Below are 15,629 nucleotides of genomic sequence, written 5' to 3'. Positions count from 1 at the left end.
GAGCACTGGTATTACATTCTTCCCTCATTAAGAAAAGATAACTCTTCAGCCATGTAGGAAAAGGAAGCAAATCCAAAGTTGCCAGGCAGAAAATCTGTACCAAACTACTTCTTCCTGAAGTAACATCTCCACCTTCTTTTGACCATTAAGTCATGCCATTTTGACCATCATGACATTAAGTCTCTAGTATTTGTGCTAATGTTAAGAGAACCTTCTTAAACAACAAATAAAGGCACGAGGAACTGAATGTAGCTGACAAAATATAGACTGCCATCTTCACATATCTTTACACTGTATAAATAAAGGAAAGCTTTATACCTGCTGCTCTATACAATATTTTAGGTTCAAAGAATATACAAGGGTTTTTATCTTCTATGCATGATAGCAATAGTCCTTTGGCTTCAACAGGGCCTCTTGGAATAACAATCTGCCAAAAAGAACACAAACCCAAAATACAAATTTAACTTGAGGTTATGTACAGAATTCAATTACAACAGCTTCAAAGGTTAAACCCCACCATTATTCAGGTATCAAAACTAGGTCAAATATCTACCACAGGTAATTTACACTGCTTGTCTGTCAAGACCTACAGTATGTGGACTGCAACCCAGAAGAGCCCCCTAGAAGGAGAAGAATGAGCATGCCCCAGCCAAGACTACTCTGAAAATGTAAACTCCTGCAAGTGCTGCACCAGATAATTCTGTTGACTATATTGCCCAGGTCCATCTAACTGAGTTGCAGTTGTTCTTTATACATGCAAAATAGGACAGCTCTAGACAGGATTGCTCTAACAACAAGCCCAATTCATATGTTTAATTTTGAGGTTGTCAAGTGACACCTGAAATTTAATTTGCAACCTCATATTAATAATATGAGCCATTTGAAAAACGTATGTTACTTCCAGAAAAACACTAACATTCCTTTGAAGATTCACACAGTATGTAAACCACTAGATCCATGCACAAATTAAGGCTTCCTATGAGGAACAGCTACCATTGTGGTTAACACAGATCAAATGCAATAAAAGAAGTCCACTTGATTACTGTACCTTTAGTCCTGGACAATGGGCAAAAAAGGCTTCTGGGCTTTGAGAATGATATAATGCACCATGACCCACACAACCCCAAGGGGCTCTTATTGTAAGACTTCCACAATTAAAGAGATCTCCAGAGCGATAGCGATATTTTGCTGCCTCGTTAACAATCTGAAGGGGGGGAAATGGATTTAAAGTCCACAAATATTCTTACCTCATTATGGTCAACATAACAAAGAAATAAATACTCACGGATCATTCATTAAAGTCAGTGAATCATGCCATTCATTAATACAAGTACAAAGGATACACTTGATCTAAATTCTTCCTGATTTAAATGAATCTTAATAGTACAAATGGCTGTGATTATCATGTTTTTAAAATTCTAAAAGGTCCCAGTTATAAACAAATTTGTTTTCCAGTTGTCATTCTTCTAGCATCTGATATAATTAGTTCAGTTAAACCAGCAATATCCCAAACCTTGCACAGCCTTTCATGCCAAGATGATGGACTGGAATTTTTTCCCATGTTTACTGACAGTTATTCTTGCAGCTATCAGTATATATAATCAATTCCCAATCTTCCAACAGTACTGTTGCTCTCATGTTACCAAAAAGAGTCCAGAGATAAAAGACATCCAGTGATATTGATGCTGTTAACAATCTCAATCCAGAAAGTAATTATATTTGGGCAGTTCAAAAACATGTAGATCAAACCTGCTCTAATGCTCCTGCATTTCCTGATATGTCACAAAACATGACTCAGTCTGATACGTGTTAAATTTATAACAGCTCTCCACTAAATTAATATTCAGAGTGAACTTTCCAGTCGTGAAAACATTTCATCAGAAAACCGCCTCAGATGATCTGATGTAACCTTTGTTGCTTTTATCATTTGAACCTAGGACATGGCATTAACCATGGTTTATTTATAACCATGCTTAACAAGATCTTAACCATAGGTTTGAAGTTGACTTGTTTACCTAAGCTAACCCTAACCTTAGTTCAGCATTATGTCCAAACCCAACCTCAGATTCAGCAGCTGTTTGTTTCTTTGATTCCTTCCTCAAGGGCTGTCTCCCACAGAGAAGCTAACTCAGAGCAGCCATGAAACATGGCCACTGTAGGCTGCAAGCATCTCTCACTGGTGCCTGCTCAAAACCTCCCCTAATCAGCCTAGGAGACCTCCCTAAAGACCCCTCCCATGTCATCTTTCCAATCTTCACCTAGAAACAAAGTCGCTGGCACGATTCACCATTCCTTTTAAATCAGAGGCTTTTTAGCAGAGACCATTAAAGATTGCTCTGCCTTCCTGTTACCATCATCCATGCCAGAGCTGGAGTCCAGCAAGCAGCTCACTGTCACAGTAATGGGCTAGACATTACAGGCTGTGCTGAAATCCATTTCCCAACATGATCTTTCTCCCCATTTCATCTTGCATTCTATTCTTTTCAAACAAGATTGGAGCTGAAAAGCTCAACTTTTTTGCCAATTAGTCAAGGGCATGCCTTATTGGCCCCCACTTACAAGGGGAGCCTTATGCAAAACATTTGTAGGAACAACCACCACCAATATTTATATACCGCTTTTCAACAAAAGTTTCCAAAGTGGTTTACATAGAGAAATAATAAATAAATAAGATGGATCCCTGTCCCCAAAGGCCTCACAATCTAAAAGAAATGTAAGATAGACCGCAGCAACAGCCACTGGAGGTACTGTGTTGGGGTGCATAGGGCCAGTTACTCTCCCCCTGCTAAATAAAGAGAATCACCACATTAAAAAGGTGCCTCTTTGCCCAGTTAGCAGGGGTAACAGTTAGGAGCGGCTCAAGGGGGCTTCTGACCAGCTCCACAATGTTACTGCTGGCAAAGCACAAGGAACACAAAGAGCAAGCATCCACAAGTTAATGTTCTGCATGTTCACAGGCCACCACGTAGGACTGCTCTCCAAATTGTGCCTCTTCTTTCCCTCCGATAACTCTAACACTCCCCAGTAGTCCTTCCCTAACCCCCCCACCCCATCCCTGGTAATAATGCATCCAAAATCCATTTCCCTCAGTTTCCCCTTGCACCCCCACGATTCTCCCCTTATCTGTGTGTCCTGCCAGTAATCTCCCTTTGCTCAGATATGCAATGACTGTCGGGTTGCTCTTCTTTTGTATTCTAACAGTGCTCTCTTTTGCCTAGGCCAGTGATTCTCAAAGTTGGGTCCCCAGATGTTATTGGACTTCAACTCCCATAATCCCCAACCAAAGGCCACTGAGGCTAGGGATTATGGGAGTTGAAGTCCAATAACACCTGAGGACCCAAATTTGAGAATCCCTGGCCTAGGCTCTCCTGCCATTAAACAAAGTTAACCGATTCATAGTTAACCCTGTTCTTCCATTATTTCACTCCCCCTCTTGGCTCATTTCAGTCTCTCTCAGCTTCCCCAAAAGGCATTAGCATTGCTTTTTAAGACACAGACAGGGAGCAGACCACTTACAAACCATGGTTCGGAGAAACAAAGATCGTCTGCAGTACCATTCTTGGTTTCAGAAACCTCAAGCTAATTTTACCAAGGTTCCATGTGATGCCTGTATTGACCCATTGCCTACATTTGTTTTCTTTTTCTATCTGTTCCATATTTAGACAAATTATTTTTATGTATGACATGATACACCTTTTCTTTATAATCCTGACATTATTTGCTCAAATTCTGTCAGCTCTCTGAAATCCGCATAGTTCCTAAGTAATCTGTGTAATGTATGTCTAATCTATAAATACTGAAACCATGGCATACTCATTCCATAGCATGAGCAATTTCTACATATGGCTTCATTGTTCCATCCTGAATCAAAGCACTTAATTCATAATTAACCCATGGTTGGATGTTACTTAGCAATTATTAGTTTTCCATGACCTAATTATAATAGAAAACAGTTAAAGAGGACATGCCTGGATTAAGTTCTCTTTAAAGTTAAGCCAGTTAATGTAAATTGCTCTAAAGATTACTCTTTAGAATAAGAAAATCTTTCCTGTTATAATGGCATAACATATCCTTTAGCGGAACATTACATTGCCCTAATACTAGCCTATTATCTTGCAAGTTCCACTATCAGAGCGGAGGACAGAGCTGCCTAATAATATAGTTTTATAGAAGGCACCACTAAACCACCTTTATCTCAAGGTCTATATAATTTTTTGTTGAGATTCAAGGAGGATTATAAGATCATATTAATTTCAACAACAACTTCTGCCAATTCCCTGAAATTGGCATTGGAACTGCTAAAAGGGATAGGAAGCAGGAGAAACAGAATTTGGGGTAAAATATTCATTTTTACTATTGCCATTTTACCCATCCATTATAACTGAACTTGAGACTATTTACCTAGAGCTTTCTTAAATTCCTGCACTAGTTTGTTGTGGTTGTATTGAGCTAAGTTGTATATAACCTATGACAGTGATCTTCACTATTTTTCAAACAAGGCCCACTTTGACCAAAAACCCCCCACAACTTCAATGTGAGAGCTATTTCCCACAGTGCTTATTTCTGCACAGTACTGAGGTTTTCCTGGAAGGTTCCTCAGGAAGACCTTAAGAGCTGTAGGAAAACCAGATGGACAGGAGTAGGAGCTCCAGTTAATAGGTCTAGTCAGAAGACAAGAAAGAAACTGGGAATTCTGATCCCATTGCCTGCTAAGAGGAAGGCCAAACTTCTTGTTCCTTCTATCTGAATCCAACCTGTCAAGCGGAGTAAGTAGAGGAATATAACCCATGGTTATTGATGACCTTCTATACTGTGTGTGCAGGAACCCTCTGGGAAGAAAGCACTGGGCTGCAATCCCCAGCACTCTCTGCATGCTTTCCAAAATTATTCAGTGGCTCAAGAGGGCTCTGTTTCCCTTAAAGTAGTATCCCCAGTGCTGGGCAAAGCACAGCAGCATTGTGTGAATGGCCATCTACATATGGTTCCAGAGGTTATTCAAAGTATTAGCACAGAGTATTCCGCTTTGGCCACAACCCAAATAAACAATTAGTCAGGGAGCTGCACTTAGGGTTAATGCAGGCCACCACTGGCCCCTGGGTCTAACAATGAAGAACAGTGCCCTGAGTGATCCAAATTCCAAAATATTTTATTTTTCGCTTCCCCTAGTATTTGATAAAGTTGTGCTAATCTGTCTCTCATGTCACAAAGTATGTTAACAGGTATTATATACTGGGTGACTCTGGGCCAGTCACATATCTCTCAGCCTAACCTACTTCACAGGGTTGTTGTGAAAGAGAAATTTAAGTATGTAGTACACCACTCTGGGCTCCTTGGAGGAAGAGCGGGATATAAATGTAAAAATAACAACAACAATATACTGTAGCACAACATTAAGCAGAAACAGATACAAAAATATCAGAACCAAATTTTGAAATGCTGTGACACTTTTTGCTTTAGAACTCATTTCCCTGAGTTAGCTACAGAAGTAGTTTAGATTTCCAAGATTTGTCTTACACACAAATATTCATAAATCACTTAACGTCTACTGTTTATTATTTCTCCAACCGAGTATAGAAAGTCTGCTTTGGCCCTTATCTCCAATCTCATCTCTGCTCATATTTCTATTACTTTAAGGGAGATAGGTTTGACAACAGTAAATATTAGTTCTAATCTCTAACAACCTGAAATACACACTAACCTGATCAAAAGCTGGGAAAATATAGTCAGCGAACTGAATTTCTGCAATGGCTGTAGCACCAGTGACTGCAACTCCAATGCCAAATCCTACTATTCCTTGTTCACATAAAGGTGTATTGAAAACTCTGTCTTTACCTAGAGAAAATAAGATATTTTGCACTTAAGACACACACACCATATATGCACACTATATAAATATTAAATATATTAAAAAACAAACAGGTTGCTCACTTGTAGCTTAAGATCTGGTAGAGATCCGTTGACATCCATAAGAATGGGTAATACGCCTGCTCTGGACCCTTGAGGTAGCCTGCCGCAGCTCATCAAGGCGACCAAGTCCCACACCAACGCCTACAGAGTGCTATTTAAAGGCGGGTCAGTCGCCATGTTCTTCAGTTCTAGGACGACTGCCATGGAGGACGATAATCCAGAATCAGATGAGTTCATAATCGAAAGAGAATAGCGTGTACACTCAGTACGCACATAGCACAGCACTACTGCAGAGGGGTGGTCCAGGAGGGTCTTATGGATGTCGACGGATCTCTAGATCATAAGCTACAGGTGAGCAACCTGTTTATCTGGATTGAGATCTGTCGAGATCCATGAGAATGGGTGTTTAGCTTGCTCCCAATGGGGAAGGGTACAGTAGCAGCTATTGTAACACCAGCTACAAAACACTTCTCCCAAAGCTTGCCTTAGCAGCAGAGTGCACATCTATGGCGTAATGTTTGATGAAAGGTAACTCAGTGGACCAAGTTGCTGCTTTACAGATGTCCATGAAAGTTACCCCCAATAGGTGTGCAGCTGAAGAAGTGTAGGCACGGGTTGAGTGGGCCTTGATTGTTTCTGGTGGTTTCACATTCTGTGACTTGTAGGCCAGCATAATGAGCTCAACTAGCCATCTGGACATTCTTTGTCTTGAAATGCAAGAGCCTCTCACAGAGCCCTTGTATGCCACAAACACACACTTGGTGGTTCTAAAGTTCTTAGTCCAATCCAGGAAATATAAAAGCACTCTTCACATATCCAAGGAGTACACTGCATGTTCTAAAGGTGTAGATGGATCCCTGAAGAACTTAGGAAGAACAATGTCCTGGTTGAGGTTGAAATCGGACACTACCGTGGGTAAAAAGTCCAGGTCCATACGTATTAGCACTTTATCGGGATAGATTCTGGTGTATGGCAAATCAATCTGCAATGTCGTCAATTCATTAACACGTTTGGCCATAGTTACGGCAAACAAGAAGGCAGTTTGCAAAGCTTGATAGAAGCATAACTCATTGGTTCAAATGGAGTCTCGGTTAAAGCCGAAAGGACCAAGGATATGCTCCAAAAGATGTGCAAATGGGTGGATATAACTTCATGAGGCCTTTCAGGAAAGCCTTACTATCTGGGTGTGAAAAGAGAGTCTTTCCATTACAGCCTAGATGTTCTGAGGAGTGTTGCTAGATGCACCTTTAAAGATACATTAGTCAACCCATGTGATTTTAGATTAGTTAAGCAAAGGAGCACATCCTTAACTGTAGCTTGTCTAGGTTGAAAATGATGTGCCCTTGCATAAGCTTTGAAAAGAAGCTATTTACTAAGGTAATTTCTTCTAGTGGAAGACTTCCTTTGGTTAGATTTTATTTAAGAACTGATCTGCTATGCTGTTAGGCAGAGTGCAAGAACATTTGGATGCAGTATTTATGTTATTTATTGTTAAATTTATACCGCACCTTTCATTAAGAAAATCCCAAGGGGGCTCACAATAAAATTTAAAAACAAGATTATAAAAAAGACACATTAAAACATTGAGCTAAAAAATATTAAAACAAATCTGATTTTTTAAATTAAAAAAAAAAACTAAAACTAAAACTAAAACACAAGCATAAAAAAAATAGACAGTATGCTGTCACTGTCTAGTGTTAGGAGATCTGTTTCTTTTGATTGTCTTTGGTACTGGTTCCCCGACTGAGTACATGCGGAAACCATGGCTGCCTTGGCCACCATGGTGTCACCAGGATACCAAATGTTGGGGCAGTTAGAAGGTGGGCAACCACTCGGCTGATCAGTGGTTGCGGAGGAGACATATATGGGATCTCTTGCATTCAATCCAGCTGGAAAGTATCCCCCAGTGATTGTGGGTCATGCCCTGCCCTGGAGCAGAAACTAATGCACTTTGAGGTGGCAAAGAGATCTGTAGTCAGCTATATCCAACTCTTGAAGAGAGGTGCAATGTATTCTGTCTTGATTTCCCATTTGTGCTGTTGTTGGTGTTGTGGAGAAACTCGACAAGTCATCCACCAGGATGTTGTCCAGGCCCTTTATGTGGATGGCCATCGGATAGACTTGATGCACCAATGCCATAATTGTAGGCTCAGTGCACAAAGACTTCGGGACACTGTCCCCCCCGCCCACCGCCCCGATAGTTGATGTAGGCCAGGGCCGTGGTATTGTCTAACTGCACTTGTACAACGTTCCCCTGTAGATGTGGTAGGAAGGCTTTCATTGCTTTGAAGACAGCCAGAAGTTCTAGGAAACTGACATGTAATTATATTTGTTGAAGGGTCCACTTGTCCTGAATCTGATGTGTTCTGCAGTGGGGGCCCCAGGCTAGCAGAGAGGTGTCTGTTAGCCAGATAGAAGGAGTCATCATTTGGAAAGGAACCCCTTCCAGTATATTTCTGCCAGTTGACCACCAGGTAAGTAAGTGTAGAATTTGATCTGGGATCACTAGACGTAGGTCTTGACAATCCACATTCAGGCGGAACACTGACAGAAACCAAAGTTGCAACTTGTGTATCTTTAACCAGGCATATCGCACCACTGTGCTGCAGGATGCCACTAGACCTAGGAGACTTTGAATGAGCCAGGCCGGTTGAGATGGATACTGCTGGAAAAGGAGAACCAGGTCCCTGACGCGCTGGAAGCGTTCCCGATGTAAGTACACCTTTCTGGTTCCCGTGTCTAGGACCACTCCAATGTAGTTGATTACACGAACTGGCACCAGTTTGGATTTTTTCCAACTGACTTGGATCCCCAAGTCTTGCAGGAGAGATAATACATATTTCGTCTGAGAACCGTAACTCTTCTTTTTCTTTGGAAGTCAGAAGCCAGTTGGCCAGATAAGGATAAACCGGTATACCTTCCGTCCACAGGTAGGCCACCACTGCAGCCATACATTTTATAAATACCCTGGGGGCAGTGGCAAGCCCGAAGGGTATGACTGTGTATTGGTACACTTGGTTTCCTACTGTGAACCTCAGATATTATCTGTGTCGTACCCTGATACCAATGTGGAAATACACGTCTTTGAGATCCAGCGTCACAAGCCAATTCTCTTGGTTCAGAAGAGGTAGGATCTCTTGTAACGCTATCATGCTAAATTTTCGCACATGGACAAGTTTGTTCAGGTGGTGTAGATCCATGATAGGTCATATGCCGCCATCCCTCTTTGGGATCAACAAGTAACGAGAGTAAAACCACTCCCACCTGTGCACCCACTATACCAGGGCAATGGCCCCTTTGGCTAATAGGTCCTTCACCTCTTCTAATAATGCCTGGGAGGGTTGAATGAACTGGATCTTCAGGACCCAGAGGTCCAATGTTATGTGGTATCATGCGGGGGCATGTTGATGTGCCAGCTTGATGCTGGCTGCTGGCAGGAGAAAATCGTTCATGAGACTGGTATTATTTCTCACTTGCCAAGATGTTGTGGCCCCCATTGGTGGGAGAAGGGAGGAGTCCAGCAGTGACAGTGGGTGGGTCTGAACTTCAAAGATGTTTCTGAGGCTCAGTCTGCTTTGTTCGATGGGGTTGGCTTGACTTCCCCTTGCCATCAAAAGGACGTTTGTAGTAAGGCTGGTACTGGTTCCTAAAAATCACAGTGCTCCTGCTGAATGTAGGCTTCTATCTCGAGTAAGCATGATATTTGCAGCCGCAGGATGATGTAGATGAGGACATGGTGAAAGTTTGGGCAGTGAATTCAGATTTTTTCATTTTCTCCATGGTGGAGTCTGTCTCCTCACTGAAGAGGCTCTTACCATCGAAAGGTAAGCCTTCTATTTTGTCTTTCATGTCGCCCTGTAGATTGATACAGCGAATCCAGGTGTGTCTCCTCAGAGAGATTGCAGTGGCCAAAGAATGTGATTCCGACTCTGCCAGGTGTTTGGCAATACTCAACTGCTGGCGAGTAAGTGCCTCTAATTTGTTCAGTGTTTGTTGGAATTTTTTCTTGAATTCTTCTGGAGAGAGGACATCCAGATCATTTTGAAGTGCCTCCCATATGCCAGTAATCTATAGTGGCTAGCTTAGACTTGAAATCAAGTCCCAGAGCTGCTGCCATCTTCCTAACATGATGGTGATAAGCCTTCATTTCTTCATTAGATGAAATATGTGTGGCCGGAGGTACATCGTTAGGGATCAGTTAAGTCCTCTGATTCATCAGGGTCAGACTCCAAGTCTGAAGAGCCATGATCTTCAGAAGGTGAGTGAGTTGGTGATGGTGGCACATACGTCTGAGTCTCTTTAGTAACTTTTTCTTGTGGTGCTGGAATAGGTAAGGTCTGAGACCCCATATCAGTGCCTTTGAACAGTCAGAGTAGTCGTATTCACCAAGTGCTTTACAAGTGGCCAGGTGGCCATTTGTGACACAATGGAAAAACTTTGTACAGTGGGTTTCACTGGTAAGGCTGGGCTATCACCTCCTGCTAGAGATTAGACAGTCTGAAGTGGAGTCAATGCAGATGCCAGAGGTAAGACAGACTTTGGTTTCTAGGATCTCCAGGGTTGATCTTATTGAAAATTATAAGGTAAGCCAGGGGATCTAGTCCCCAGGGTCACTAATGAAAGAGTCACCCCTGCAGCGGACAAATGTGCAAACCCACACGAAGGTCATGAAAATGGGCCTGCCAAATGGGCAACAGACAGAGTACATGGTGCTGGATTGCACTGGTCTGGAGGGAAACCTTTGAATGTCGAAGGAGTACTTGACTCAGAATCCAGTATGGAGAGCAAGGTGCAGGCAGTGGTAGTCTCCCTGTCCTTTCCCTCTTCTTCCACATTTAATGTTGGTATCGGGGCTTGGCATCGTGGAGTCACCAATTCTGATACCAACAACACCGGAGAATGTATAGTAGACATCGGACCTTGCACAGCCGGTGTTGATGGAAGACATTTCGAACCTACTGAAGATTTTCAGTGTTGACTAGGCATCGACGGGGCCGAAGAGTCACCTGGAGTGGGGGCTGGAGATAGCAGACAGGCCCTCAATGTTGACAGTCTCGGTGTTGAAGGGCCATCGACATAGAGTGGTTTCTCGGATGCCCGTCGCATCTTCTTCATCAATGTCGAGGTGTTAGATGTCGAGTGGTGGTGATCGATCTCGACTGCTGGTGCCAAAGATTTTGGTGGCAAACTTTGTAAACTGGACAGGGATGGCATTCTTTCTTTCATCAAGTCCACAGTCTTTGACTTCTTAGGTCATGGAGACTGGACAGGGATGGCATTCTTTCTTTCATCAAGTCCACAGTCTTTGACTTCTTAGGTCATGGAGAAGGCAAACGAGTATCTGATCTTGAACACTTTGCCTTCGAATGTCTCAGTGTCGATGTTGCCTTTGATGGAACCTTTGGGCTTTTAACAGCAGTTGATGTCAATGGTCGTCGCTTAGGAGTCGACACCAAGTCTTTTGAAGCTGATGTCAAAGTTGTAGGGCGGGGTTATCCTGACATCAAACGGCTTAACATCTCATCATAAATGGCAGCACAAAGCCCTTGGGGGGGGGGGGGGTGTTTGCTTGCGAAATGACAAGCATATCTTGCAAGAGAAGACATTGTGCTCCTCTCCTAAGCAAATCAGAGACAAATCATGGAGGTCTTTCGAAGGGAGCTTGACATTACAGCCTGTGTCCTCTTGAAAGTCCGTTTCTCCTCAGCCATGTTAGGTTATCCAAGATCGTAGCTGGAGTCCTTTCAAAAAGGCTGTATTGACGCCGACAAAGTCTGGAAGCCATTCCAAGTCAAATACCAAAATTAACAGTCCTTTTAAAAAAAATAGATAAACTCTTCTTTGCTGGCCAACGGCTGTAATAAAATTGACTGACTGACTGATTAACTCACACAAAGAACTTTTACCAGCGAGGAACAACAGCCCAAAGACTGAATGCAACAGTGGTCAGAAAAGAACTAAAGAACATAGCACTCAGCCCGCATTTAAATAGCATGCTGTAGGGATGGGGGCGGGGCTTGGTCACCTCAACAAGCTGTGGCATGCTACCGTGAGGGTGCTGTGCAGGCGCATTACCTGTTCTTATGGACCTCGACATATCTTGATCCAGATCTGCTAAGTACTGTAGTGTACAATTTCTGAAAATGTTGAAGCCATATTTAAAAACGTTTCCTCCAAAAAGAAATGGAAATTTAAGTGAAAACTGAAATATATGCAGTAGTAAAATTTGGCAAATAAACTTACTTTCTACTTTAAAAATATATACAATTGTGACTGGTATATTTATAAAATTTTAAAATACCTCAATGTTATTCATACAGTACTTATAAATATACCTTTACATAGATCTAAAGATGAAAACACCACGTGACTGGAATATTTTCATATTATGGCAATAATGTGAGAAAGTCATTCTGACCTGGAACAGTAACACAAAAGAGCAAGCTTGTCAAAAATTAAGGTCACAGTCTTATGACCCTAACATGGGAACAATTCTCCCATCCAGATAAATGGGAATTACTTCTGAGTATATGTTAGCATTGCAGTTCATTGTTTTGACTTAATACTGTAGCAAAAACTGCGAGAAGTAGATCACCTGGAAAAAATTCAATCAAGCATACAAGATTAGTTACGTTCATTGTCTCACTTTGCATTTAAGTTCCAATTTGAAAACAAGTTATTCCAATGGGAGAACGGATGAACATTTTGTACTAACATCCGACACCTCTTCTTCCTTAAGCTGACCTCACTATATTCCTTTTATATATTCCAGGAAATGAATAGGATTGACATTTCCTGGGAAAAACTAATTTTGGTAGTCTTGGTAATTATTCGTTTGAACCATGATTTCCCCAGCATTGGAGGAAGAAAAGAAAAAACTATAATCGAGTTTCCGTTTAATGATAATTTAGCGATAATAAGTCCATTTTATTTTATATAAGGGCTTAACCTATAAACGTAGGACCTAATACATAATGGGTGGGTCTCATTCCCTGCCATACCCAATCAAGTTTATTAGATCTTTACTTTAAAATTTATTTGGCACCCTGACATCTATACTGTAATGTGCTAACTAAATCTGAAGCAAATACTCTTTTGACAATACAGAACATTCAAGAAAGAAGTGTTCAAGAAACAAAAAGAAACTATAAAGAACCCAAAGTTCATTGTGTAATTAAGTGTACTATTACAGCTTGATGCTATAACAAAACTAGAAGTATTAGTATTACAAGCTCTGAGTTTATTGAATCAAAAAATTAGCTTATAACATTCAGTAAGTTCTCTGAAGTCTAGTACTATTATAACTGAGAAATTTCTGCTAAACACTAATATTGTTACCAGCACTGTTAGGCAAGAATGTTTACTGTAAAACAAGGTATTTTTTAAATACTTTTTCTCTGTTCTTGATAATTCCCACTTTAATCCATCATCCAAAACTTCTGCCTCACTCACTGTAATGATATACAGACCTTATTTTGACACCAAGTATAGATTTTAAAGGAAGTGGTGCATTACATTCCAAAAGAAAAAAGCAACCCTTTCAAACTTCAAAGAAACGGAAAAGGAAAGGGAGATGTTTTCCCCTTCTTCTGTAGCTTGTCAAGCTGTCCTTGAGTTACTTTGATTTCATTTTACTTAATATATTCTTGCCCTACCCCAAAAACAAAAAACACCACCAAAAAAAGCACAGACACCTCTGAAATGGTTCACCTCACTGACTCATGCTACTTTTGGCTTACAGCAATCTCATCTAGGTAATGTGAGCAAAATCAATCCAGGTAACTTGGATCTAGCAGATCCTGCTTCACTGGAAGGAAACAGTCAACATAACCTTTGGGTCACTTCTAGAACAAAAAGGTTATGATCTATTTCTGACTGAAAATGGCATGGTATGTAAGACAAAGGTGCAAGTTCTCTTTTAAGATGCAACATAAGAGAGAAGCCCAAGCACACTTGCACATCCCTTTTCTCTGCATGTTATAGGATACAAAGTCACCACAAGCCAGGCATTGTTCACAACAAAGTTCAACCAATTTTTTCTTTTGCAACAAATAGAGTTTGACACTTCAACATGTCAGAATTCATCTCTCAGCAAGTAAAATCTCTCCTTTTTGTGGTGAGTGCATTCTCCCGCGCGCGTGCACGCTCTCTCTCTCGCACACACACACATGGCTAAATAAAACCATCCACATTTTCGTTTCAAAAGTACCCATTTGGAACTATAACAAATAAAAGCATTGTTATAAAAAAATTAAGCTTGACATTCAATAAAAAGCATGCTGTATCCACAAAAAAGCAAAATGGTAAAGCCAGATGTTTCCGATATCTGATATACGGAATAAACTCTCAACAATCCTTTTGGTGTATAGATATTTTTAAAATTGAGTTTCTAACCCTACAGCTTCAAACTTTTGCAGTGGTTTTAGGAAAAAAGCACATCATTCAACAGCTTCATACAAAACAAACACATTTATCTAATCATTACTGGTATATTTTTTAAACATTAATCCTGAGATTCTCTGCTGCAAAAAATAAACAGAACTGTAAACAGTCCAAAAACTGCACACAAATCTTGCGAAAACCTACAACAGCATTATCACAGAGCCTCAAAAATCAGGAGGCACAAAGTAATCCAAAAAATTTCAGTAACCTTCCTAAACCAAGCTAATGTTGATAGCAACATTATTACAGTATTAGCTATATATTGTTGTTGAGTTGGCTACACATATTGAGCCTTTCAATGACCTCTACCAGGTGAAATGAGTAACTTCTCACATTGAATCAAACATATGGCCCCTATGCATTTTTTCCATTTAGAATCAAGGAAGAGAAACATCTGATACATAAGCTGTGAACTCACCGAATTTGTCTCTCAAGCCAACAGTGCACCTGAAAACTCCACCAAAGGAGACATCTTCACCAAATATGACTGCAAATATAATGTAAGGAACAAATTAAATATTTACTAAAGAATTCAGAATTTGTTGTTAATCATCACTGATTGCCTCAAGGGCGGGGTGCCTCTGAGTACCAGTTGCAGGGGAGTAATGGCAGGAGAGAGGGCACGCCCTCAACTCCTGTCTGTGGCTTCCAGCGGCATCTGGTGGGCCACTGTGTGAAACAGGATGCTGGACTAGATGGGCCGTGGGCCTGATCCAGCAGGGCTGTTCTTATGACAACTAAAAAGAATCTCAAGTTCAACCTGACAGTTCCCCAACATTGCATACCTTTTCCTAGGCCTGTGCATGGACAGAAAAGTCAGGATTGGGTCCAACCTGATCTAATCAAAGCTTGAAAATTCTGGTTCTGGGTCCTTTGGGACCTTCTTAATTTCGGGATCTGAGTCAGGAACAATGCCGAAGTCAGACAAACCGGGGGGGGGGGGATTAAGTAGCTGTAGATACCCACCATGAATCCAGAAGAAAACTAACGCAACACCAGAGAGTCGCAAGAGAAGTAAGATAACAAAGACTCTAAGGGGAACTAACCTCACACCAGAGAATCGCAGGAGAAACCCAGAAATCAGATGCTTACATTTGTAAGTTAAAAATGGGCTAAAAATTTTTTTTACTTTAAAAAAGTGAGATATGCATGGGCAGGCAAGCAGAGAGAGGGCAGAAGATGGGTTCCCCCCCACCACCACGCCGACAGCCACGATTGGTTAAAAAGTAAAAAGTAAAAAGAGCCATTTGGAGCTCTGGAAAGCTCCAGTTTCGGGGGAA

At 41.2% G+C, this 15,629-nt stretch overlaps 1 protein-coding gene across 8 annotated transcripts in view; it reads right to left on the bottom strand.

The window, feature by feature from the left end:
- Positions 1-15,629, bottom strand: part of BCKDHB (branched chain keto acid dehydrogenase E1 subunit beta) — a 147,683-nt gene that overhangs the window by 125,500 nt on the left and 6,554 nt on the right. For 6 of the 8 annotated variants that reach the window (XM_053287042.1, XM_053287043.1, XM_053287044.1 and 3 more), the window contains exons 3-6: positions 14,768-14,836; positions 5,699-5,832; positions 1,049-1,204; positions 319-427 (exon numbers count right to left, since the gene is read on the bottom strand). In XM_053287042.1, coding sequence (XP_053143017.1) covers positions 319-427; positions 1,049-1,204; positions 5,699-5,832; positions 14,768-14,836 — 468 coding nt within the window. The remainder of the gene's footprint in view (positions 1-318; positions 428-1,048; positions 1,205-5,698; positions 5,833-14,767; positions 14,837-15,629) is intronic. The other 2 variants (XM_053287045.1, XM_053287050.1) reach the window with 1 other exon arrangement.

This window comes from Hemicordylus capensis, chromosome 1 (assembly GCF_027244095.1).
Source record: "Hemicordylus capensis ecotype Gifberg chromosome 1, rHemCap1.1.pri, whole genome shotgun sequence".
Classification (NCBI taxonomy): domain Eukaryota; kingdom Metazoa; phylum Chordata; class Lepidosauria; order Squamata; family Cordylidae; genus Hemicordylus; species Hemicordylus capensis.
This window is presented reverse-complemented; position numbering and strand designations above follow the sequence as displayed.